This window comes from Lemur catta, chromosome 15 (genome assembly GCF_020740605.2).
Source record: "Lemur catta isolate mLemCat1 chromosome 15, mLemCat1.pri, whole genome shotgun sequence".
Lineage (NCBI taxonomy): Eukaryota > Metazoa > Chordata > Mammalia > Primates > Lemuridae > Lemur > Lemur catta.
In genome coordinates, this window is record NC_059142.1 from 28307726 (window position 1) to 28333048 (window position 25323).

Sequence of the window (25323 nt, forward strand, 5' to 3'; positions counted from 1 at the left end):
AGGTAGAGAGCGTGATTGCAGTCCCGGGGGAGGGAGTCAGAGCTAGAACACCAATTACAAACCACAGGCTTCCTGCTCTAGGGAGTTGATCCAGAATTGTCTTTCTGGAAGGGAAGCACTCGAATCCTTCGGAACTTTCCAAGTCCATCCATGATTCAGAGATTATTGCCTTCTCCCTCTGGGTTTTCTGTGTTTCTGGTAGTGAATTGTTGCTGATGTATTTGCTACTTTGCTTCTTTTCTCTTTCAAGATTTGATCATTTTATATGCTGTTCGGAGAGAAAAAGAACCTTTGTTAGAAAGGAGATTTCAGAAATGATCTTGGATCTTCTCTAAGTGTTCTTAGAGTTCTTGGGGACAGTAGCCCTCATCCTGGAGTAAGTTTCTGCCTTTGACCTGCATGGATTATTTTTTCAGGCTGCGGAATTTCTCAGCACCTACCTGTAGTGTGGGGCACTTGGTTTGGTTGCAGAGTAAGAAGGTGGAAGAATGAGCTGTACTTGGTTAAGCAGTTGAAACGTTTTTTGAGCAGGATCTGTAAAAGCATAATTGAAATTGTTTCACCCCCGTGGATTCCAGTGGGCCCGACAGCGCAACAGGTTTGCAGATTTCTTTTGAAATTCTTTTTTTTTTACCCCTCCCTCTGCCTCGGCAAAAGAAAAGAATCTATATAACAGGTTCATGTTCAATTGCTTGACTTTTCAGCGCTTATTCTGAAGACTTTATAAGATTTTAAACTTGACCTCAGAACACAGTGGGCAGTGTGGGTGAAGTGCGTTTATACTTACTTAAGGGTGCACGTTTTAAAATCTTAATCCGTGTTTGTACAAAGACCCAAATTGTCATATGTGTCTAGAAATACCACAGGTCTGCTGTACTCAGGCTTATTTGTATTTTTTCAGGGTGTTCTACTTAGAGCCTGTGACTGATCACCTCACTGCTCCCCCTGTCTTTTATTCCCCACCCCCTCAAGGAATTTGAAAACGTGTTAGAAACAGTCCTTTGTTTTTCTCATGACCCTAGAAAATTGCAGATTATAAGATCTGGATGTTAAAGTACTTTCCAAAAGCATCTCATGGGAAATCAAAGTGCTTGGCGTTCTCAAGCTGGAGAATAAAATCCGGAATTCCTAAGAGCGAAAGGAAAATGGAGATAGAAATATAATTTTTAGCTGGGAAAAATAATTGGGAAGCTTACTTTTTCAAATACTCTAATTATGACAGTTGGAAAAGATTGTGATGCTCAGGATTATCCTGTAATATGTGAAGATATATTAAATTAGCACCTAATTTATAGGCAACTTTTGGTAAAACACACAAAAAGATAGTATGTCTTAATTTATGAAAAGTATGTAAATTCAATGGGCCTAGAATTTTGGCTACACTGAAGTACAGTTTAATGTGGCAACTTTTCTAAATATGATGTAGCATCTTTGGACATCCTCAAGGTGTGGCCTGAAATTTTTATTATGTTCCTCCTTTTCCTCCATTAAAAAAAAATTCTCCCTGTGGTCTTTAGTCATTTACCACTGAGAAATTTTGTGGCTTAAAAAGTGCCATCTCTTCGTTTTCTGAGCTGGAGTTCTTCACTCTCACCTTTGATGCATGATCTTAAGCTGTTTACTTTGCCTTGTTTTGTTCATGAACATTGGGTTTAGTGCCTGGCAGCTTGATGCATATGGAAGAGCAACACCAAGTGAGCTGACATAATAAAAATTCACGATGTGACATTCAGTCTCAAGCGAAGTTGGAAATTCCAAAGAGAAGTGGTGATACCTTTACTAGTCAGAGTGAAGATGGGAGAAAATGACATACCGGCAGCAGAAGTGGGGTGAAAACTGCCTCTTCTATGCTCAATCAGGAATGCCACCTGTTCTTGGGAATATACTTTAGGAAAAGAAAGGGCCGAAACTACAACCTGGCTTTCTGAAACTGAATCGTAAATTCTCTTTTCCTCCATTTGTCTGGATCTGAGAGCCTGCATTTGGTATTAGCTAGTGGAAGCAGTATGTATGGCCAAAGTGCTTTGCTGCAGCTGGTAGCATGAGTGGTGGCCACCAGCTGCAGCTGGCTGCCCTCTGGCCCTGGCTGCTGATGGCTACCCTGCAGGCAGGCTTTGGACGCACAGGACTGGTACTGGCAGCAGCGGTGGAGTCGGAAAGATCAGCAGAGCAGAAAGCTATCATCAGAGTGATCCCCTTAAAAATGGACCCCACGGGAAAACTGAATCTCACTTTGGAAGGTGTGTTTGCTGGTGTTGCTGAGATAACTCCAGCAGAAGGAAAATTAATGCAGGCAAGTATAACTTTATTATATTTCACTTTCCATCTGTTTGAAATGTGCCTTTCTTCTTTTGTCTCCAAAGTCAAATATACAAGGGTTTCTGCTGCATAGCTTTCTGTTTGTTCCGTCTTTCAAGGATATTGCCTTATTGGCATTCTAAAGCAATTCTTATTTTATACTTGAGAAGAAATATAGAAATCTTGTATTTTAGGAGATTATCTGCTTAATTTTAACTGGGATTGCATAGCCTTTTTAGAGACACATAAGAAAACCTCTTTTTGGGGATGATATATTCTGGGCACCAATTTTTGATGGATGAAATATATGGGCTTGTATTTAATTGACTTGAAGATTGTACTTTACATCCAGTTTGAATTTGAAGTGAGCACTAAGAAGGTTGATTTTACTGGTCAGAAGCACCTGAAATTCTAGAATGCCCTTGGCACCTACTTGATTACTGTGTCACTTTTAAAATTCAGTCAAGCTTGAATGCTACGGCTGGCCTTATACCACGTGTGGCACCCTATTGCTAAGCCCAAAATGGAGAGGACTGGATTACAAAATGGACACAAGGTGTGAGCCTGCTTCCTGATCACGTTGGTCTTGTCCACACGTAATTTTACCATTTTCAAAAATTTAACATCTGGTTTTTATCGACCCCCTAAGTTTTTCAGTCACAGTTTCTTAGGCGTGCAGGCTGTGAATTTTGCCTATAACTCATTCATGTGTATGTAGCCTATTCTTTACGTGTTGAATTTATGAACTGACTGGGGCTATAGCATTTCATAGACCAATTGCTCATCCCTCATGGTGAAGACAGAGCCCAGAGGGTGATACCTTTTCAATGGGCATACTACTGTCCTACTCCATAAAATGATGTTGCTTATTGATAAAAATTCATTACATAAAAGCACACTTTTTGCTTTAGCTCTTGGACACAAGTTAAAATGTTCGTAAATATGATCTATCTCAGCATCCAAACTCAGATTTTTATTTTGTGACATGAACAGAACCAAAGTGTTGTATTAATTTGAATTTTTGTCTACTTAGAGAAAGAAGGTAGGAAAATTATGTTATAGAAGTCTTTTCCAAACGTGGATTTTTAAATGCATGCTTTAGTGGTTCTTCATTTATCACTTCTCAGGCAGTATTTTGAAGTTGGAGTAAATGAAGTGGAAGAAGAATTGGGTGAAATGGAAGGCTGTGCTGTTTAAAAAAATAAAGAGGAAAGAAGAGTGTATCTGAAAAAATGGCATAAGATTTTTTTGGATTAGAGTCTGTTATTTAGTTTGGACTCTGAGATAGAATTAGGAATACTGTAAAGTTGAAATCATGAATCATTTTAAATACAGCAATTGGAAAGGAAAGCTCCTTCCTGACCTTGCCTAGTTAATACCCTGAAGCATGAGGTGTGTACACCATTTAAATTTTTACCATAAATAATTTTATTATAGAGCCGTATTTTGATATATCTGAGGTTTGTGCCTTATTAATGTCCTGTGATAGCGTGTTCAATGGGCTAACTATATGCTACACAAAATAATTTCCTCTTATTTTAAATTTGTTGTCTTGTATTATCATAAAGCTCTACATAAAGTTTCTGTGTTTTCTTAAAGGAAAAGGTAAACGAGAGGTACTAGTTGGCATGTATTCTCTTTGCCATTCATTATTTTATCAATCTTTGTCGTATTTTCTCATTCTGTCCTTTTTCTCACTCTGGCAAATCTTGCTAATCTTGATTTTTTTTTTTTAAACTTTAACTTTGAGCCTAGCAATATACTTTACGTATTGTTTCTTTACTTTCTGAAGAGGGAATTTCACTGTATCTTAGCAAGGACTTTCAGGCTTTCCAGTGGATAGTTTTACATCATTAGCAATTTTCACTGTCTACCTTTCTATGCTTCTTCTAGGTCATTAATAAATTTTTATACTAGTGTAGTAGTAATTTCTGGATACTTTCCATATTAGTCTTGGTTTACTGTCAATCAATTTTTAATGCACAATGGTTACTAAATTTTCTTAATAGCCTCGTAAGGGAAACTTTATTTTTTCAAAATAACCTTTGAATTATATGTATCAGTTTTTCTTTATCCGCTATTTGATTAACTCTTTCAAAGAACTCTAGTGTGTTACAGGCACATGGTTTACACTTCTGGAATCCATGCTGATTGTTCCTTATCAGATTACACTGCACCTCAGGTTTACTCAACTGTGGTTAGCCAAGCCTTCCATTTAACTGAAGTTCTGTTTATATCTTCTGGAGTTGTGCTTTGTTGCACTTTAGCTTTCTTGGAGGATAGCTGTACCTCGGTATCACAAATCTAAAAGCAGTCTTCTCTATTGGCTTTGAGGAATTTTGGATAATTATATAGCCTTCTACTTATGAATTATTGTAGCTATCTGTTCGGATTGGTTGTCCCTAAAGATGCAGTCAAGTCTTTGTAAATCTGGGGATGCTATGTACTGAAAAATGTAAAGGTATGAGAACAGTGATTAAAAAAATAATAAAACTCTTGTTTCTGGAATTCCCGGAGTTTCTGAAAAATTAGACATTTCTTTACCTTTTGCTCAATTAATTTGGGGTAGATACAATTTCATAAGGACCAAATTAACTGAATTTTCATTTGTAGTAACTTTAATTTTTCTTACACAAAAGGAGACATCCCTTGACAATGTGCTCCCAATTTGTTTAGTAATAAAATAGATGAGAGAATTGCCTCTAAAATAATTTTGTCTCAACTTTGTCTGATGGCCGTATATACATTAAAAGCCAAGCCTTGATGAATTTTTGTCCTGATTCTTATCCCTCACTCTTTGTGCTTAGGTTTCTCTTTGCCCACAGTAACATCCATTTTATAAGATATGTTCTAAGTTTTAAATTGTAATATTTTTCTAAAAGTGCTAGAAGAGAGTCAAAATAGAAGAAATGTTGCCTTTGCTATATTCCCTTCTATTTACGAAGTCTTCCCTCTTCCATTTCCAAACTTCCTATCTTAGTCCTGACCAAAGTATACTATTTTTCCTTTCTATTTTGCCCGAGAATTGATTCTTTGTATTATCATATCATTGCAAGTTCCTTTGTAGGTTTGCCATTGTCTTTAAAGGGTCTAATTCTTAGGTTTCCCCTACATTTGCCAAAATCTTTGTCTCTTCCTCTTCTTTGATTTTCTTCTGCCTTTTTTTCTTTTATTTTCCACCCAGTTTGTATATTTAGGATAAACTGCTGCTGTTCTGATCAGTGTTTCTCTTCCTAGCCATCAAAAATTCAGGTCAAGGAAACTTTTCAGATCTCCTAATGACATCACAGTGACTGATGAAAAGGACTGAATGATAGTGATTATGACTTCTTACTATTTTTATTTTCATTTGAATATATTCTTTTTCTCCTGATTTATACCATTATACATAGATTTGGAGCTTATTCATTGTCTAATTTCCAGTTTTCTGGTTCCTTTACTTCTTATCAATGTTTGTTTCTACTATTTCTAGTAATATTATTGCTACTACTTTTTAAAAATGATTAGTCATATTTTCTTTCTCAATCCTGTTATACGTATTATTTAGAGGAAGAACTCAAAATTAATCTTTCTTCTCAGAGCAAAAGAGTGAAAGGATCTTAGTGTGTGGCAAGAGAGAGATCACCAATTCTATAACTATTACACTTTTCCTGCTCAGCTGGTTGTCCTGGATTTTCTTAGACTCCAGGATAAAGTTATGATCAAGATTAGAATGTACTGCCCTGAGGCTTCAGACCCACAATGGGAGCAGTGGTAGTTTAGTATTTGGCCGGCAGCAGTGAACACCTCCTGGACAAATTCCCCTTTGCACAATGTCTCTGCTTGCCTCTTAATTTTACCTATTAGTCAGCACATAGTTATCCTATCTTTGCATTTTTACTTTATTTGTAGTCAGAGCCTGAAACTTTATAATTAAAGTTTTGCCCAAAGCCAGAGAGACAATATTATATAGCAAACTATAGTGGACAAAATGACTTAACTTCAACTTAGGGGACTTGACTTATAGTTCTGATTCTGCCACTAAGTAGTTGTGTGATTTGGAACAAAATAGTTTTTACCTTTCTAGGCTTTAGATTCTCTGTCTGTGAAATTCAGGGATCACAATATAATAGCTACCAAACTTGTACTATACATTTTACATGCATTAGCTCATTGAATTGTCATAATAGCTTTATGAGAAAGTTTGATATTTTTATTCTTCAGATTTTACAGATAAGGAAACTGAGGATTAAAATATTTTCTAGCTCTAAAATTCTGTATACCTAAGAATGCCATAGATGAACAGAACACCAGTATAGGCTTTGTGTAAATAATTAATTTCCAAAGTAGGAAGGAATGAAAGTGATGAGTACCATTCTCTGAGATTGATCAAGAATACACCAATATCCTGCTACCTTCTAATAATTTCTGTATTTCTTCTATTTCTCTCATTTTGTGTTTCATTTGCAAAGGTAAGTCAGAATGTTTATTTACTCAGTATCTCCCATTTATTTATTGATTTATTTAGAGACAGGGTCTCACTCTGTCACCTAGGCTAGAGTGCAGTGACATCATCATAGCTCACTGTAGTCTCTAACTCCTGGGCTCAAGCCATCCTCCTGCCTCAGCCTTCCTAGTAGCTGGGACTACAGGCTGATGCCAATATGCCCAGCTAATATTTTTATTTTTTTTTAGAGATGGGGGTCTTGCTTATTGCCCAGGCTGGTTTTGAATTCCTGGCCTCAAGCTATCCTCCCGCCTCAGCCTCCCAAAGTGCTAGGATTATAGGCGTGAGCCACCACTGTCAGCTTAGTATCTCCCTTTTAATGTAACAGCTTTCATTACCCTTCTGTTCATTGTAAAGCAGTCTATGGTAAGTTATCTAATATAATAACCTGAAATAATAAACGTTGAAATACCATGCATAAAACTAATACTGTTCGAGTTCCTTGGATACAGAAATTTCAGAATAGATTTTGTGATTTTGTTTTTTTTTTTTAATTTTTTATTTTTAATTATGGGTAGTACATAATAATAGTTATGGGTGTACACATAGTTGTATGTATTTATAGAGTACATGTGATGTTTTGATACAGGCATATAATGTGTAATAATCAAATCTGGATAATTGGGGTATCCATCACCTCAAGCACTTATCATTTCTTTTCTTTCTTTTTTTTTTAATTACCTGCTCTAAAGTAAAGCATTTATCATTTCTTTGTGTTAGGAACATTTCAGTTCCATTGTGATTTTGTTTTGATGCTAGTTTGTAAAAGAAGTACAGAGTAAATGTTCTAGGTGTGGTCAGCTCTCAGTTATTTATGTTATTGGAGGTGCAGAAAATCTGATTAATTAATAGCTGACTTTGCAATATAGTCAGACGTACACCATCAGACACACTTCCTCTGTGTGCACAGACATTCTTAGGTACTTGCCTCCTATGACCCCAGCTCAGAGCCTTCTGGACTTGGCCTTGTTGGAAGTCTGGCACCCAGAGGAAAGAAAGAAGGGGCAGAATGTTTTTAGTGATATTTTTTTCAAGTTAGGAAGGTGTCTCTTTTACAAGCAACCATCAGACAGATTTGTATGTATAATAGTTCTGTATTTCATGTGGAAATCCAACAAAAAATTTTAAGTTCAAAATTCATAAATGTCTGGTTAATGGGAGGTAAGGAATGAGGTATGCCCGTGGCTATTGCTCCTGTCAGGCTGTGTTCATTCGGCAGATTCTAGGGGTAGGCGTTTCCTTGGTTTTGTAGTTAAGTGTGTATGTATGTATGTGTGTGTATAGTAATTCTCTTTATCTAAAAATTAGCCATAATTTACTTTTCATACAGTGTTAAAGGTATTCCTGGAGCTTATGGTTTTGGTTTTGTTTTTAATACAAAGCCTTTACATTTTGTTCACTGGAAAGAGTTCATTGGAAATTTTTTTGTGCTTTTTTCCCCCGCTTCAAATGGCTAAGTACAGTAAAAGGAAAAAAGTTATAAATGATCAGTGTATTATTATAAATGTCCTGCCAGGAACCAGAATTAGTAGCAGAGTATTGTTAGAGAAGAGTGTGAGAATAATGTTCCATTGGATTTATGAAGTAGTTTTCTTCTAATAATATTAAAATAATTCATAAATACCTGCAAGCCAGATAAGAACAGGTGATATTTACTCCATTTTATAGAAAAGGAAACATACTGGGGGAGAGAAAGCAAGTGAATTCTCCAAGAACAAAGTTGCACAGGGACTGACTCACTCTGCTTTGCAGGAGGTAGAAGAGTAATCCAGTTTTTAAGGTATCTGAGGATGTGGATTTCTCAGGGGTCAGTTCTACAGAGTGGAAATCCTAAAAACTGAAAATATTGTTAGCAACTGAGATGCTCTCTCTTTGGACTTCCATTGCTTAATGGCATAATTCAGTCAGAAAACTATTGGTGAAGCAGCTTGCCAACTTCATGTCTCAAAAAGCCCTGTGAGCTAATGATCTCGTCTACATTCGTCGTTCTTTTGAGAATTTCTAGAGTAAAAGCCAAAGGCTTTACTATATGGTCTGTAAGGCCCTTCATGATTTGGCCTGGCACCCACACCTTTTACCTCCTTGCCCCTCACTCTACTCCAGCCACTAGGGCCTCTTTGCTGTCCTTCAATTAGACCAGGCATACTCCCACCCAGTGTCCCACGGCCTTAAACACTTGTATCCCAGATATTCTCTTGGTCTCCCAAATGTCACCCTCAAGTGTCAAGTATACCTTCTCAAAGAGGCCTTCCTAAACCATCCTATTCTGAAGGTCTCTTCCTCTTTCCCTGTGGACTCATATTCCCCTTTCCTACTGTATTTTTCTTGACAAAATTATTGACACCTGATATGCTATAATGTTTTACATTTGTAGTTGTGTGTCACCCTCAGTAGAATATGAACTCTTTGAAAGTAGGGATTTTTGTCTCTTATTCAAAGCTATATCCCTGGGAATAGTGCCTTAGTATTCTTAGTGCCTTAGACATAGTAGGTACTCAATAAGTATTTATTGAATGGATGTAAGGAACATATCGTGGTAGAGCTGAGTAACTTCTGATAGCTAGGAAATAACTCTAGGATAAAACATAATTTATCTCATCACATTTTTAAGTATAAGGTCCATTATTTTGAGTGTTTGATACAGCATGCTAAATCTTTTACTCCTCTGCCTTACTAACAGCCCAGTGTCTCCATTGTTATTTCAAAGTTGTAAACATGGCTATAATCAATATGTTGAGGTACTCCTTTACACAGCATTTTTGTATTTTTTCTTTAGTTTATAGATAGCTCAACTCTTGCTGGTTAGGAAATTCTGGTTTTCTGAGAAAAATTTATTAGAGTCCTGATTTTAAACCTTTGATTATAAGATATTAGCATGTATTCAAAGAACCTCACTTTCTTAGTCTTTAAATTTGTGATTTCTAATTCTAGTTTTAAGATACCCTAAAGCAACAGTTTTTAATCTTTCTTGTGTGTCCCATAGGCCCCTTTGAGAATGTAATAATCGTTATTGACCATATATACAAAATATACATATCTACTTAACATATACAATTTTACATAAAATCCCAGTGAGTTGAGTCTCTGAGACATATCTAGAGATCTAAGGACTCTAGGTTAAGATCTACTATCCTAAAATAATGCCAATTATTTCAGGAAATGAAACCAAATTCTCAAAACTAGTTTACCCTTAGCTTACTTAATTTTAAAAGTATTTCTATGCATTACTTGAAGTCAGAAAACAATATTATGATGCAATTATAGGAAAGAGGCCTGACGTTAGATGAAAGAACTCCAGAAGTAAAAATTGGTATCTAACAGAGATCTGCTTATGTGTAGTAAAGGAATTCTGCTCTCCACATATTTTTTTTGTTTTCTTCTTTTTTTTTTTTTTTCACCTCATGGAATCTAGAGTTATGCTGTCGATATTAAGTGAAACTGTACATCAATTCAAGAAATTCTTAAAACTCTTCAACGTGGTAACTTCATTGAGAGGCCCAAAGGAATAAAGGGTATTTTACTAATACATTTTCATATTAGTAGAATCATTGTGGCCCTATGTGTCTATTTGGTTACTAAATTCAGAGAACAGAAGGTATAAAAGTTTAACTTTGGTTACTTTCCATGTCTTTAGTTTCTGCCTTTTAAGCTCCATTGCTTTCCCTAAGGTAGGATTCCTTGGGCCCTTAAATTTCTATCTAATGGAAAACTTAATATTTTTTTAATGCAACATTTGTTGTCCCTTGCTTGTTTTTAAGCAACAGATAAGCTACTTTACATACTCTTTTATCTGAGTTCTAAACATTACAGTTCATGGATAAATTTTGTTTTATTTTCTTCTATACTTTTAATATATTGGACTTTGTGTTTAATTTGCAAATTTGGAAATACTAAAGTAATTAAAATGAGTTAAAAGTTAAAGTTTTCTAAAATTGTAAGCACAAGGCCTACATTATTCCTTGAGATAGGAAATTAGATTACAATATTCAGAAATTCTGATTCCTGAATCTAAATCAGTGGTAGCTGTTCAAGATGGCAGCATAACTATATTCAAGACCACTGTTTGTTGTTCTTTTGTTTTAATCTAGAATACTTCTGTTATGATGGAAATTGTAATACAACTGTAATTTTAAATACCACATTCAATTATCATGTACCTATCAATTTTGTGCATGCTAATATATAAAAAAGGGTACTGTAGTACATATATAAATATATGACAATTGAGAAACACTGTTGGTATTGTTATTTCTGTAGAATAATTTGGATGAGACTGAAGGCCTTATATTTTAAGTCTACTAATCTTGCTATTTTCTAAAAATAAAGATTACAGATTGCCATTCTGGTTTTCTCTCCAAACCATTTTCTACAGTCTTATGAATTATACACTCTAAAACAACAACAATACTAACAACAAAAACATGTTTTATATCATCCAGGCTTTATGTTCTCTTGTTTTTATATCTTAGAATCGTATTGATTATCTGACTTTAAAATTCTCGTGGCCAAGTTTCTTTAACTTTGTGAAGAACTCTATTGGCCCTATATGGGAATTAAGTCTTATTCAGTTTTCCATTCCTAGAGTAAAATACAGTTTTGATGGTGGGGAGGAGAGAGGAGTAGAGTATTCCATTTGTGAAATAATTGTCAAATTTCAAGCTAGAAAAAACACCTAGTCCATTCATCTCCTTTTACACATGAAGAAATGAACCCAGAGAGATTAGTGCTTGCCAGTCAAAGAACCACCAGTCTGCTCCTATATTTTCCCGGCAAACATTTTTAGCAAGGTTTATTTATTTATTTTAAACTTTTTTGGGTAATTGCAGGGAAATTAAAAATCAGATGTTAGCAGAGATTCTCCCCAAATTCTATTAAAAAGATATTATAGACCACTTCTGGGTCTCTTTCCTCTTTGCTCCCTAGTCAGCTAGAAGGCATACTTTAAAACAAGTGAACAAACAAAAAATACCTTGCCACAATTGAGCATTACTTTAGATGGTGCATGTGTCGTCTGTTCTGCCATAGAATCACTGCGCACCAGGTGGTTCTGCAGTCCTGGATCATGTCCTCCAAGCAACAGAGGCTCCGTATAAAGTCTAGGCTGAGAATCTTACTAAGAATGGAAGCAACTCTGGATTCCCTGGATGCCTTATAATGTGGTTTTCCTACCATGTATCAGATAACTGGGGTAGGCACTGTAGGAATTTAAAGAACACCTTAGCCTAGTCCATCTGAGGAGATACAACTAAAACAGCAGGAGGCAATCTGTGCTGAATGCCAAAGGACAGATGCAGGCATAAATGCATCAGAGTGCTGATTTTCATTTTCTCAGCAGTCATACAAATGACTGATAATTCTGTTTCAAGTTCCCTATGACTAAAGAAAAAACAAACAAAACCATTAAATTTTAACCCAGGCAACTTCAAGTAGCTTAAAGCTAGAGAACAGCTACAACCCAGTCATACCCTCCAACTTTTCACTGTTATCAGGTAAATACAGGTTATAGTATTCCTGTATGTATAATATAATACTCACCTGTAGCATTTTTCTTTAGAAGTCCAAATGACCAGACACTATGGCTTTCTTTTCAAATTGCAAACTGACTTTCTAAAGTGTGCCAAGAAGTTCCTGTTAAATTATAGTCAACTTAAAACAGTAAATTTAGCTTTAAACAGAATTCAATGTATTGGAAGATCTATTTGAATTGATCATCTCAACAGGCTTGGTTTTAATTCATCACAAACTACATTCCATAAAGGAGGAAATAAATACTAAGATCCTGTAGGTAGAAGATGAAGAGTGTTTGAATATCATCTCTAATTAACAAAATTTGTTTCTAATGCTTTTTTTCATTATTGACTTTGCTCATAAATATGTGTTATTACCATTGTCTAAAGTGTGTTGGTTTAGGTGTAATATGAGGGAGATAGAGAACAACTCAAGAAGAATGTTCCTATCTGCTATGACATTAGGTTATTTCGTACTCTAAAGTTAGTAAACTATGATATATGTCATTTATTTTTTATCATCATGAGAGATTATTTGGGATTATTTAGTTGCCCCCTTTGGATATAGGAAAAGTCCACAGGTGCCTTATGACCATTGAAAAATTAAAAACAAGTCACTTAACCTTTCATCTGTTGGTGTGGTGTTGGTGGGGTAACTAATCTTTTAAGATCCTTTCCAGCTCTCAACTTTGAGAGTTTATGCTTATTCTAGAAGTAGATTTAATGTACTAAGGAGAGATGTATTTTGCTAGCTTATTTCTTTCCCCTTTGGTAGGTGATACAAAAAAATTCTAACTAAATTCCTTAATGTCATACAAGCAATTGGTAGCAGAACTAAGCATCAGACTCAGTTGTACTCCCAGTCTTCCTGTCCTATACTGTCTTTACAGTCCAGTTAACACACATAGAAAGGAACCTTTCTCTGGAGGTTTATATTTTAAAGTATCTGTAGTGGATTGAGGACCCTTATTCTAAATCCTTCATCAAGGCTGTCCCAGTGATCAAAGCACACTGACTTCAATCACTAACTTATACCTGAGTGAATCTAACCTTTGGAAAGACCTGGAAGAGCCAGAGATAACCTAGAACCAGTCTGGGTCATGGTAGTAAAGGGAGCAGGGTGCTTCTCATGCTAAAATATTTTGTGAAGTGAATTATTAGAGATAAGCTGAATAATCACACTCGAAGCAAGATTGCAGAGCAGCTGGTAGGTGTTCATGCACCAGGCTGGGGGGATGGATCTCCAGTATGTAAGCATCTGGAGGCATCTGGGAGGAATGGAAATGGGGCCATCTGATTAGTAACTATGCCTTGTTATTAAACCGTGACTTTCTGCATTGTGTATTCCCAGAGTTGGAAAACTTCCGCTGGCAAAAAAAAAGAGAAGGGCCGCCGTGCTGTTGCTGAGGGCCATACAGTAGACACAAAAGCGCCTTCTTAGAGGCCTTCAGCAGAGGCAGCTTGTACAGGCAGGCCTGTTCCTCTCAAAGACTGGGAATCAGATTCTTTCCCCAGGGGGTTTCCAACTAGTTTGCACTTCAGAAAAACCTTTTCTTCCTCCTGCTGTTCACGCCCTGCAAAGAATTTTCTTCCAACCAAAGAAATTGTTTTATAATCAAAGATCCTTGTCCTTAGTTGTTGGACATCAAAGAAAGTTTGGAGGAGACTGGGGGATTATGTGAGTGCCTAGAATTTATTTTGAATGCAAACTTGCAACATTAGCAAGTCTCCCAAAGAATATACTCATCTCAGAGCTGGGAGAGAGCCTAATATAACTAAGTCTTTATTCTTCCTTGGTTGGCTGTGCCCTAGTCAGATACAAATGAGTTGACTCGCTCTATCTGGACTTAATTCATGTATATTTGGTTCTTGAGGTACAGGCTTACTGAAAGATGTCCCCCTACCCTATCTGCCCTTTTAAAACCTAACATTTGGGAACATCAAGCACTATTAATGAACTTGAAACAACAAAGTAAACCTTTTTTAACTAATGTTTCCACTCTTTGGGGTTTCTCCCAGGGCAGTTGATGATATCACCAAATGTTGGGAGCCACATTCCCTGCATTCTCTGCTGTCGCTGAGGTGTTGATGATGTCATTTTCTTCCACAAAGGAAAACCTCAGCACCCTGAGGGCCTGAACTCAGGTCTTGGCAAGTGAATGAAGGAAGAACTTACTTTTGGATTTACATGGATTGAGTCAGGCATAAAGAGGCAAAACCACCAGTTACGTACTAGTGTCACAGCCTTATCTCTGGGGCCTGAATATGCCATTTGTCATTTAAAGAGAATTAAGTCTATAGACTTAACTTTAAGAAATTATTTTCTGGGTAAGAACAATGATTCATTTAATATTTTGGTCCTTACACTTTGGGACATTTTGGGGCATTTTTCTCAGAGATTTTGGCTCCGTCTCTGAATCCATGAATTTTCCAACTTTTCTGGAACCCATTTATAGATTTCCTTTTTGGAGCAGATTAACAACAAAAAAAAATGAGAATTAGGAAAAATAAAATGATGGATAGGGCAGATTTAGGCAGAATTATGCCCTGGGCAAAATATATTCTTGTTATTTTAATCTTGGTTCTGTGGTTATGAACTGAAGAGAATATTTGCTCTAGAAGATATCCAATCTCTTCCTATTCCTTCATTGCAACCACAGAGTAGTGGTTGGAAATAGAATTCCAGGAACACCAAAAATGCTCAAAATTTCCAATAGTGGCAGCTATGGTGCCCCTACAAGGATTCTTTGAGCACTCTTCCCTGGAACCTTCCTGTGTTGTCCTTGTGGTCAGGAGCCTACATCAGCAATCGCGAAGGCTTGCCCTGAAGACAAACCTGGTAAAAATGTCAGTTGTCTGTCTTTGCCAGTAGAAACCTTTATGTTTTTACTCTGTTCTGAAGCAACATTCTGTAGTTTTTTGGAGAAAGTCAGTCTCATGAAATCGTCAACTGATCATTGTCAACAATTTTAAATGCACCAGTTTGTACTGGGAAGGTAATGCAGGATCTGTGAGATAAGCAGGATTTGCCAAAGATTTTTATTCTGCTCAGCAGTGCTAACTTGCCTGTTACTTCTCCGGCTTATTTTTTTTTTACACTAGGAAAAATTCACTGAAATAAATGAAAGAGTGCCCCTTTAGTTTACATAGGGGAATAGGGAATTGAACTCTAAAGGAAGAGCCCAACCTGCAGCTGACCTTTCATTTTCATGATCTTCTTTCTCCTGAATTGATGTATACTTGAAACAAATTAATGTTATTATATAAAATGCCCTAGTTTTTCAAGTAATGTCACTCTTCAAGGTATGGAACAGGATTTGGCATTTTGTTTCTATTTTTATTGTTTTATTTTCTAAAGGGAAGTTTGAGTTGGAGCCTGTCTGGCAGGATTCCATACCTCTACCAAACCACCTGTCCTGGCAGAGACAATGGAATCAAAAGTCAAGTTCTTTATGACTGCACCTGCCTTGTAAGTGCTGCCAGAAGATCTGATTTTCTCCTGTAGCAAAACCCTACGCAGAAACTATAGTACTTGGCACCTAGACGTTGGGTGCATACCCACACGCTTGGTTGTCCCAGTTTCAGGAGGACTAATCCTAATTCCCCCATTGACTTCTAGGGTAGTCTTTGGCAAATGAAGGAAATGTAACTTTCTGGTTCACCTGGTTTTCAAGGCCTTTTGCGAGGATCCACTAATGATGATGAATCATTTGGTAATTTATTATTTGAAAATTGCCTTGTGCAATTCTGCATGTAGCAAGCATGAAGGGAGAGTATGTTCTACCCAGAATAGATTAGGAACATACGTCTGAAGTCAGACCACCATGCAAAGTTCCCAAGGTGAGAAGCTATCATTTCTCCCTGCTGCTTTTGCCTTTTCCCAGAAATGTAGGTTACCCTACTGGCCACCAATTGAATACTGTCTAACATCCTTGATGAGAATGGTTTTTTCCTTTTGAATTATCAGAATGCTTAGGTTTCCTCAGGGCAGAGTCACTTCATTATCTTCTAACTTTATATATAACTGGAGGCCTTCTGGCTTAAGAACATAATTTCTATCACCAATTAAATAATTGAAGATAATATGCCCACCAAATGGTGCTCTTTGCATAGTATCTACATATAATGATATGATGATAAGGCATAAAAGGTGTTCCAAAGTGAGTGGCAACATCCTACAGTGAAAAGAGCTTTCGGTAGACTTGTATTTTAATCTCATCTCTGATCTTCTTTGCTTTATGACCTAAAGGAAAATTGCTTAACCTCTTTGAGCTTGTGCCCTCATGAGTAAAATGGAGATAATAATAATAAATGGCCTGACTACCTAAAGTGAAATAATGTATGAGCATTGTCTTTGAAAACTGCAAATGTAATGTATTATTATTATTCATAGTAATTGGACTTGAGCTCCTCTTCCTTCATCTAATTACTTTCAGAAATATTACTAAGTGTGAGGGTTATTGATTAGGCAGTTAACCTATTTGAATTCAATTTGGCATTAGCCTAACGTAACCAAGCAAGACTATTTGTATTTTTTCATATAGCTAAAAAGACAAAGCTTTAGCTTCAAAATTTTGTGGGCCAGAGGCTGATTAAATGTTACTGTAATGTAGTCCAAGTAGCCCTTCGTGGCTTAGCGAATGACTAATAGCGTATGAGTTCTAGGGTGGGAACTTAAGTTCGGTTCCTGCCTTACTTGTGCTGTGGTGAATCACTTGCCTGCCCTGGACCTTTGTCCACCTGGCTGTGCTGCACCGGGAAGCCCGTCCACTTCCTTCCGTCACCAGTGTGGTGACCGCTGACACAAAGCAGCTGCTTTCTAAGGTTTTACTTATAAGAATCTGAGGGCTCCTAGAACCACATATAGCACTCTTACATCTTCCCTTTTTGAAATTTTAGAGTGTTTCTTTTTATTGCTGCTCCTCTGAAACAACTGCTCAGAGCACTGAAGCTTCAGCTTCCTGTATATAGCTTGCAGCCATGTGTCTAAGGGGTGGAAGGGAAGGAGTTTCAGTATTGTGAAGGGGACTAATTTACCCAGTTCATTATACCGTGCTGGCCCCAACATGTTCTTTAAAGCTCAGCAGATAAGATTCTGTAGCCTGCTTGGAAATTATCCCACAAGTTTCTGAGACTCCCAGTTCCTCATTTGAGAAGAATTAGATCAAAGCGAGAATAAGCAGAGTTTTAGTCATAGTACCTATCAAATTATCTGTGGCCTTGGAATGATTTTCAGGTAAAGATATCCTTTGTGCCATCTCAGAGACTGATATTCTGCAGTATGCAAAATCTCTATTCGGTTTTTTATAACTTTACCAATTTATAATTTTTGGAAGTTTCTTCTCCAAATAGGTAAATAATGGGATAAAGATAATTATGGGTTTCCTCATCTTTTCTTCTTACCTATTCACATAGCTTATAACTCTTTTGGAAACAAACTCAATTACCATTATTATCCTTTCAACACTTGCATGGTATTATAATTCATTTCAATCACCAGTACAACACAGTGGGAGTTAGGAGACAAGTGGGGAGGGGTGGAGAGGGGCAAATATTTTCCCTTTTATTGGCTTTGGGAAGCCTCCTTCCTCTCTGAAGGCACTTCTTGGGGAAAACAGTGTTCTTCCCAAGGCCTAATAAAGATTAGTGAGAGACGTCTGCAAAGCACATGAAGCTCTTTGAAATAAAGGCACGGATAAACATTCAGTATCACTGTTATTATCATTAAAAAGGAAAGCCCAGCATGTGATGTTTTGGGTCACTTCCAGCGGGCTTGTTTGATGTTCATGGTTCTTTTTTTGACCTTTACCTCTTGATATCTTTATACATTTATTGAGGCTGTTGGACAAAGTCTTGAGATACTAAGCAATAGGGTGTTAGGAATGATGACTGCTAGACTTCATATCTATAGGTAGAATTTCTGAAAATGTGTTTTTGTCTTTAGATAACCCCCTTGTTCCAGTTTGGCAATCTTGGTGGCAAAGTTAATTTAATATCTGGTCATTTGAGTTTTTATTTCTCATTCTGTTGCTTACCTCAGAACCAGAGTTTTATAGGACATTTATCATTAAATAAAATAAATTCTAAATTAACTGGAATTTTTTCTGTACAATGCTTTTTAACTAGAGATAAATTGAAAGAAAGAACCAGATGTAAAGGACCTAAAAAGCAAATAATTAAGAACTTCCTAGGGACATTGTAAGTTCAGCCTATTGTAAGTTCAGAGCATAATGTGTTATAAGAATCCAAATAAAGGCTAAATTATTTTCAATATAATGTATTTAGGCAAGAAGGTGCACCAGTACATTTTAGAAAGGGTTTCAACAATACAGATTGAATTTATAAGGACTTCCTGGTCCTTGGAAAGGTAAATAAATCACAAAAGTTTATTATTATTTAAGGACCTGCGCTAATCCTCTTCCCTAACTGGCAGTTGTATTTGAGAATCAGGTAGAATTATCTTTTTTTTTTTTTTTTTTTTTAATGCTGTTGGTCTTTCCTTTTGAGTTTGTGGGGTTGCTATATTAAAAAAAAAAAAAGTACATTCTTTACAATAGTAGTTGATTTATCTGTTTTAAATTTTAAATGGTTATCCTATAATAAAATTTGCTTGTAGATACATATATTGTTCCCCTTTAGTTTGTTAATGAGTTTTTTTTCAAACCCCACCCTGATTTTTTCATCCCCCCGACACACACACAGATTTTTTTATTTCTAAGCTTAGCTTTCACCAAGTAAAAGTAATCTAGGGGGAAAAAACTTAAATATTTTTATCAGAACCAAAAGAACTCAACAAGCTTTATAGGGATTTGAAGTTGAGGATGGTGTATATCATGCCAACCACTGATAGAAAATTATTTGAAATTAACATCATATTTGACTTTATACAAAAGTAACTACCATGAAACTACTATGGTAATGTGTGTATCTGTGCCTGTGTGTGTCTGTGTGTATATGATGTAGACAAAGGGTAAAAAATGAGTGTTTAGGTTAGAATGAATATATACATATATGTATGGAGAATATATATTTTATATTATATACATTTTATAGAGAGAATATATATTCCAAATGCTCATTTTCAATCCTTTAGGAGAAGCTACTTCCTCTAAGCAAACCTTGGACCAGTCTCTAAAAATAGTTGCCTTTGGAGACCCTGAAGCCAAATTAATTATCTGGCCTTTGAAATTTTGCCTATTGAGAGTATGGTCATATGCAAAATGGATAACCTTCGGACAGTACCTTCTAGTTCTTTTTCCTCAAGGCCTCTCTTTCACTCATGATTTTAGTTAACTTCACTTAATAGAAAACAATCAAGTCTACCCTCTTCACGAACTGACTTCCTTTCCACTGTTTCAGCTTGTCTTAAATTCAGCATGTGAGATCTGAGTGTTTTCTCTCTCCTGCTAAATTTTGCTTGCTCATCTAATTGTGTTCACAATCTTGACCCCTTACAAATTTTAACCTCTGTAGTGGTGGTCCTTCTGTTCCTTGCCTCTCATTTTCATTTTTGGGTCATTTAAAAAATCTGTACCCAGGCCTGGCGCGGTGGCTCACGCCTGTAATCCTAGCCCTGGAGGCCAAGACGGGTGGATCGCTCGAGGTCAGGAGTTCGAGACCAGCCTGAGCGAGACCCCATCTCTACTAAAAATAGAAATAAAAATTATCTGGACAACTAAAAATATATATAGAAAAAATTAGCCGGGCATGGTGGCGCATGCCTGTAGTCCCAGCTGCTTGGGAAGCTGAGGCAGGAGGATTGCTTAAGCCCAGGAGTTTGAAGTTGCTGTGAGCTAGGCTGACGCCACGGCACTCATTCTAGCCCAGACAACAAAGTGAGACTCTGTCTCAAAAAAAAAAAAAAAAAAATCTGTGCCCACTGTTGAATCAAATGTTTTTTCTCTCTGTGAACATTTGTTATCACATTTGTATTCTGTGTATTATGTTGATCTTTACTGAGGTTGAGATTTTGATGACCAGGTTTGTTCCCTTCTATGCCACATACTTCACCAGGCTCATTGTCTGCATCTCAATAAATATTATAAAAACAACCATCATTCTGTTGAATAAGTTGTGTAGTACTGCTATTGTTCATCTTGGGACAGTTTTCTGCAGGCTGCATTAACAGGGAACATGTAGCCTGTGTGCCAGGCTGCATGCTGACAGCTGTGTCTTCCCATCAGAAGAAGATCCTTTTTTTCCCTCCCTATCAAATGAAAGCCTAGATTTTAGAGAAAATTACAAAATACAGAAAATGAGAGAGAAGAACTGAAATCACAGCATCTGTGGTTTTCTCTATCCTTAATGGTAAGGCAGCTTCCTAGAGGATTTTATTGTAATATGTTGATGAAATGTTTATAGTCATCCCTTTGCAGTTTGTTTAGAAAGGAGTCTCTAAGCAGCAGTTCCTGCATTGTCTAGAAAACTTTTAGCTGGATAAACCACATTTCTTTTCTTTTTCTCAAGCTACAGAACTATAATCCTTTTTTTAAAATTTAACATTTGATCTTAATAGTGAGGGACTAAGTTACACACATGATCTTTCTTCCAAAAGAATATTTTTCAGATTTTCGTGTTTTATAGCTTTCTGATTAAATTGCCATCATAGGTTTAGTTATCAGGAAACTGTGACTATCTCTAGAGTTCAAGTGTATACAATAAAAAAAAACTGTCCTTATAAAGAAGGAATAACTTCATAGCTATTCCTATGGGGGTAGATTTGGATATCTCTTACCATGGAACCAGATCTTGGATCAGAATTTGTTGAGTTGTATGTATGTTTAAAGCTGGGGAACTTAACATCACATTATATTGCCTCATATTGACAATCCTCTTTCCATAATCTTTGGATAGGTAGGGTACACTATGACAGACCATCATATTTTTTCCCCAAAAGGAATTTCAGATCCTGTTTAATATTTGCGAGTTTTGCTAGGTACTGAAGGTAGAAAGAGGTTGTAGTGGTAATCTTGTGAGGAAGGAAATCAGTGTTTCTTATTTATTTTCCATATATTGTCAGTCTGTCCAAGTAGACCTATTCTATGGAAAACCGATAAGGAACTTTGTTTTCCTCTTGATATACATGCTTGCAGAGCTCCATGCCCCACTTCAGAGAGCCCTGTGGTAGAGTTTCAGTTCTTTAGATAAGGTGGAATGTCTGTAAAGTAGTTGAATCATTGTGCCTCCATAGATTTTCACAACCCTGAAGGTGAAAAGCGTTGGGAGAATGAAAGGGGGCTATTTTTTTTCTCCAAGAGTCCTAAAGTTCAAGACACAGCTGATGTTTCAGTGGACCCAGTGCATCTGGAGGAGCCCAGTTACCGCAGAGGTAACTGTTTCACTGCACCCTGCCTCTTGTTACTCTCTAAAGCTGCAAGCAATCCCCAGCACCAGGGCCACAGCCTCTTAGGAACCAGGCCAGGCGGCGCATCACCACCTGAGCTCTTCCCCCACCGCCATCCGTGGAAAATTGTCTTCCATGAAACTTAGAACCAGCTCCCCCCACCAGGCCTCATGCCAAAAAGGTTGGGGACCGCTGCTCTACAGTGTTCATCTAGCTGGCCCTTGTCTTTCCCTGTGAATCATCTCAAGTCCTTCCATCCTTTTGTTGGTCTGCTTTGAACTTCTTGTGTATTAATCTCCTTTACAAAGTAAGGGCTCTAAGCAGTGGATGGGGAGTCTTCCAGGTGTACCCTCACCCACGCTGTGTGAGGAAGATTGTTGAACTGTCTTGTGTCTGCATATTTCAAAACTGCAATGATATCACACTCTAAGTTGTTACTCACTTGATTTCTTCCATTTCCCTAAAAACTTTCTAAGTTATTTCCTTCATTTGTGCAATATTCAATGCATTGCTTTTCTTCATTCTATGTGATATCAAGTCATAGATTAAAGACATGTTCTCTTCCTTCTTTAAGGCTGTTTTCTAGAAGAGCATGGGGCCAGATTCTAAGGGATTCTGTGGAATTTCTTCTAAAATTCACCATCAACCGATAGTTTCCTTTTGTAGTTTTACCTCTCAAGCTTACTGTCGACTCATATTCTTTCTATAATTTCATTGCAACCAAGATTTCTGATTATATTCTAAACATCAAACTGAACTCTAATCTTCCCCAAGATTAAAGAGTATCCCCGGTAAATAGGAGTCTAGGGAATGTTTGGAGCACTCCCAACAATATCCAAGTGTGTTTCTGTTCAGGGCATTGTGCAAATACATGCACATGGGTTATGGCTTGTTGTAGAACATATAAAACGTCACGGTGAATCTCAAAAATCAATTAGTTTCCTGACCTATGCTATAACCAAAATAGTACAGTTGACCCTTGAACAACACAGGGGTTAGGGGTGCTGATCTCCCACATAGTCGACTGCATGTAATCTTTGACTCCCCCCAAACTTAACTATCAGTAGGCTACTGTTGACCAGAATCCTTACTGATAACATAAAGTCAATTAACACATATTTCATTTTTTATATGTATTATTACTATATTCTTAGAATAAAGTAAACTAGAGAAAAGAAAATGTTATTAAGAAAATCATGAGAAAGAGAAAATGTATTTACTATTCATCAAGTGAAAGTGGATCATCATAAAGGCCTTCATCCTTCTGGTCTTCATGTTGAATAGACTGAGAAGGAGAGGAGGGGTTGACATTGCTGTCTCAGGGGTGGCAGAGGCAGAAGAAAATTTGCATGTAAGCAGACAAGCACAGTTCAAACTTGTGTTGTTCACGGGTCAACTGTAATGTCAAGTTCACCTCCTCCTCAGTGTACATAACTTGAAGAAGAGAATTTTAACATGAGCCCCTATCCCTCACTACACAGGGTGGGTTACCTGCTGCTCTATAATAGCAACGTTATCCAGCAAGTTAGGACAGGAAAAGAAAGCAACAATATCCAGTTGAAGCTTCAGGGAAGCATAATGTAGGCTGGGCATGATGGCTCATGTCTGTAATCTCAGCACTTTGAGAGGCTGAGGGAAGAGGACCGTTTGAGGCCAGGAGTTCAAGACCAGGCTGGGCAATATAGCGAGACCCCTGTCTCTAGGGGAAAAAAAAAAAAAAAAAGGTAGCCAGGCATGGTGGCATGTGCCTGTAGTCCTGGTTACTTGGGAGGCTGAGGCAGGAGGGTGGCTTGAGCCCCAGGGGTTTGAGATTGCAGTTACCTATGATCATGCCACTGCACTATAGCCTGGGCAATAGAGTGAGACCCTGTCTTTAAAAAAAAATTTTTTTTTTAAAAGGAAACACAATATTATAATGATGACTATACTGATATGTGGATAAAAGAGCATGAATTTCATCCATCATCACCAAATTTTCTTGTGAGAACATTTTGTGATTTTGTGATAAGTTATATGCTGTCTTCAACATCAGACCATGTATGGAAATAAAGAAGCCATATATATAACCCTGCCTTAGGTGTTAAAGACAGGTATGCCCCTTTGAGAGAGTTGTAGTGATAATAGTTTTGGAGTAAGTGAGCAATTGTCTTACATATTGACTTTAGATTTATATATATTAACTGTAGCGGCCATCTATCCCACTTTCAAATGTGGTCAGAGGCCAATAAGTACTTAATAAAGAAGTAGTAAAAGCTATCTTTCTTCAGAGTCCGTAAGTTAGCATATAATTAAATCACCCTGGCTCGAGTGCTCTTTATATTCGTGTTCCCAGAAAGCTTTTCCAGCATTATTTGTGGTAAGTTCATTTTTCAGTCATAAACTAGCCAGTGTCCCATGATATTTCATGATTAATACTCAATATGTATTTGTGTGAAAACATTTTGATAATTCTCAGACAGACGTCATTCAGTCTCATGGGACTCAGTGAAGAAGCATTTTCTTTACAGCTCCCCCTACTTTATTTACTATCATTTTTGAAGTCCCCTGTTCTGTCCTTGCCTTAAGGCAATGTTCTTTTACAACTTGTGCATAGCCCTCAGAAAAAAAAAACAATATACTTTCCTCCCTTGTCTGTCCACTGCCCCATAATAATAAGTTCATTCTTCCAGATCTACTGTTTTAGGGGCTGCTTGGCATGTCATGTGGTGTAGAGTCTGTTTCATCTCAAGGATCTTGTTTCCCTGTCCCCATTCTCTACCCTACCAGCTGCAAAAACTTGCCTGTACCTCCTAAACTGCTTAGAAAGGAATCTAGTTCTCCCGGCCCCAGTGCTGACCTTGACCCTTTCCTCAGTCCTGGAAACTCAGTGTCCTCAGCGCCTAGTTCATGCCTGCTACTCTGACTTTCTTGCTCTGGCTTCAGGAGAGAGAGAGCAAGCACATTCTGAACACTCCTCCTTTTGTGTCGGCATCTCTGTGTGGTGCTTTGGAAGGACTCCAGCCAGGCATGGAAGGGCTCTTTGATAGTATCTGACGGGTGGGTAAGAATTTCGGGCACCTGGCCAAGATACACATTGCCTGTAATCGTTAACTCAGTCTGTAAACAGTTCAAACGGCACTGAGAGGCCGTCAGTTATTACATTAGAAGAAGCCTTTCATCTCTCTTGCTCAGAAGCAGGCATCCAGCATGGGCCCCCACTCTGGCACTTGGAGCCACAGCGCTCTGTGCATGGCCACCAAGGCCCAACACATGCAAGGACATACAATGGAACCTACTCCCCATGACTGACTTTCCAACTTTCAGCATTGGAACAATAACTAAATCATTAATTTCCTTTTGTTCTGCACCTGGCTGATGCTGGAAGGAAAAAAGTTTATTCCTGATGCTGATCAGGAATAAATACCGGGGAAGGAATTATCATCTGGAATTGGAAATTTCATTTTTCAGCTCAATTTTCCAACCCACACTCATGTCTGAAAGCTTTGCAACCTCACCCCTCACCCTTTCATTCTGCCCCTTAACTCCACCCACACTGATTCTAAGTTTGGTCCTCAGTGTACTCCATGGCTCCAGTTAGCTTCACGGTTACTCAATATCATAGACCCTGGAGAGGGCCCAGAGGGGAGCACAAACATTCCTGCCCTCAAGGTGCTTACTAACTGAGACCTTAACATAATCCTAGATATACG

At 37.4% G+C, this 25323-nt stretch overlaps 1 protein-coding gene across 1 annotated transcript in view; it reads left to right on the forward strand.

The window, feature by feature from the left end:
• The window catches only part of RNF43 (ring finger protein 43), a 59812-nt gene continuing 34489 nt past the window's right edge, over positions 1–25323 (forward strand). The window contains exon 1 of the mRNA XM_045525660.1: positions 1–2293. Coding sequence (XP_045381616.1) covers positions 2042–2293 — 252 coding nt within the window. The 5' untranslated portion in view covers positions 1–2041. The remainder of the gene's footprint in view (positions 2294–25323) is intronic.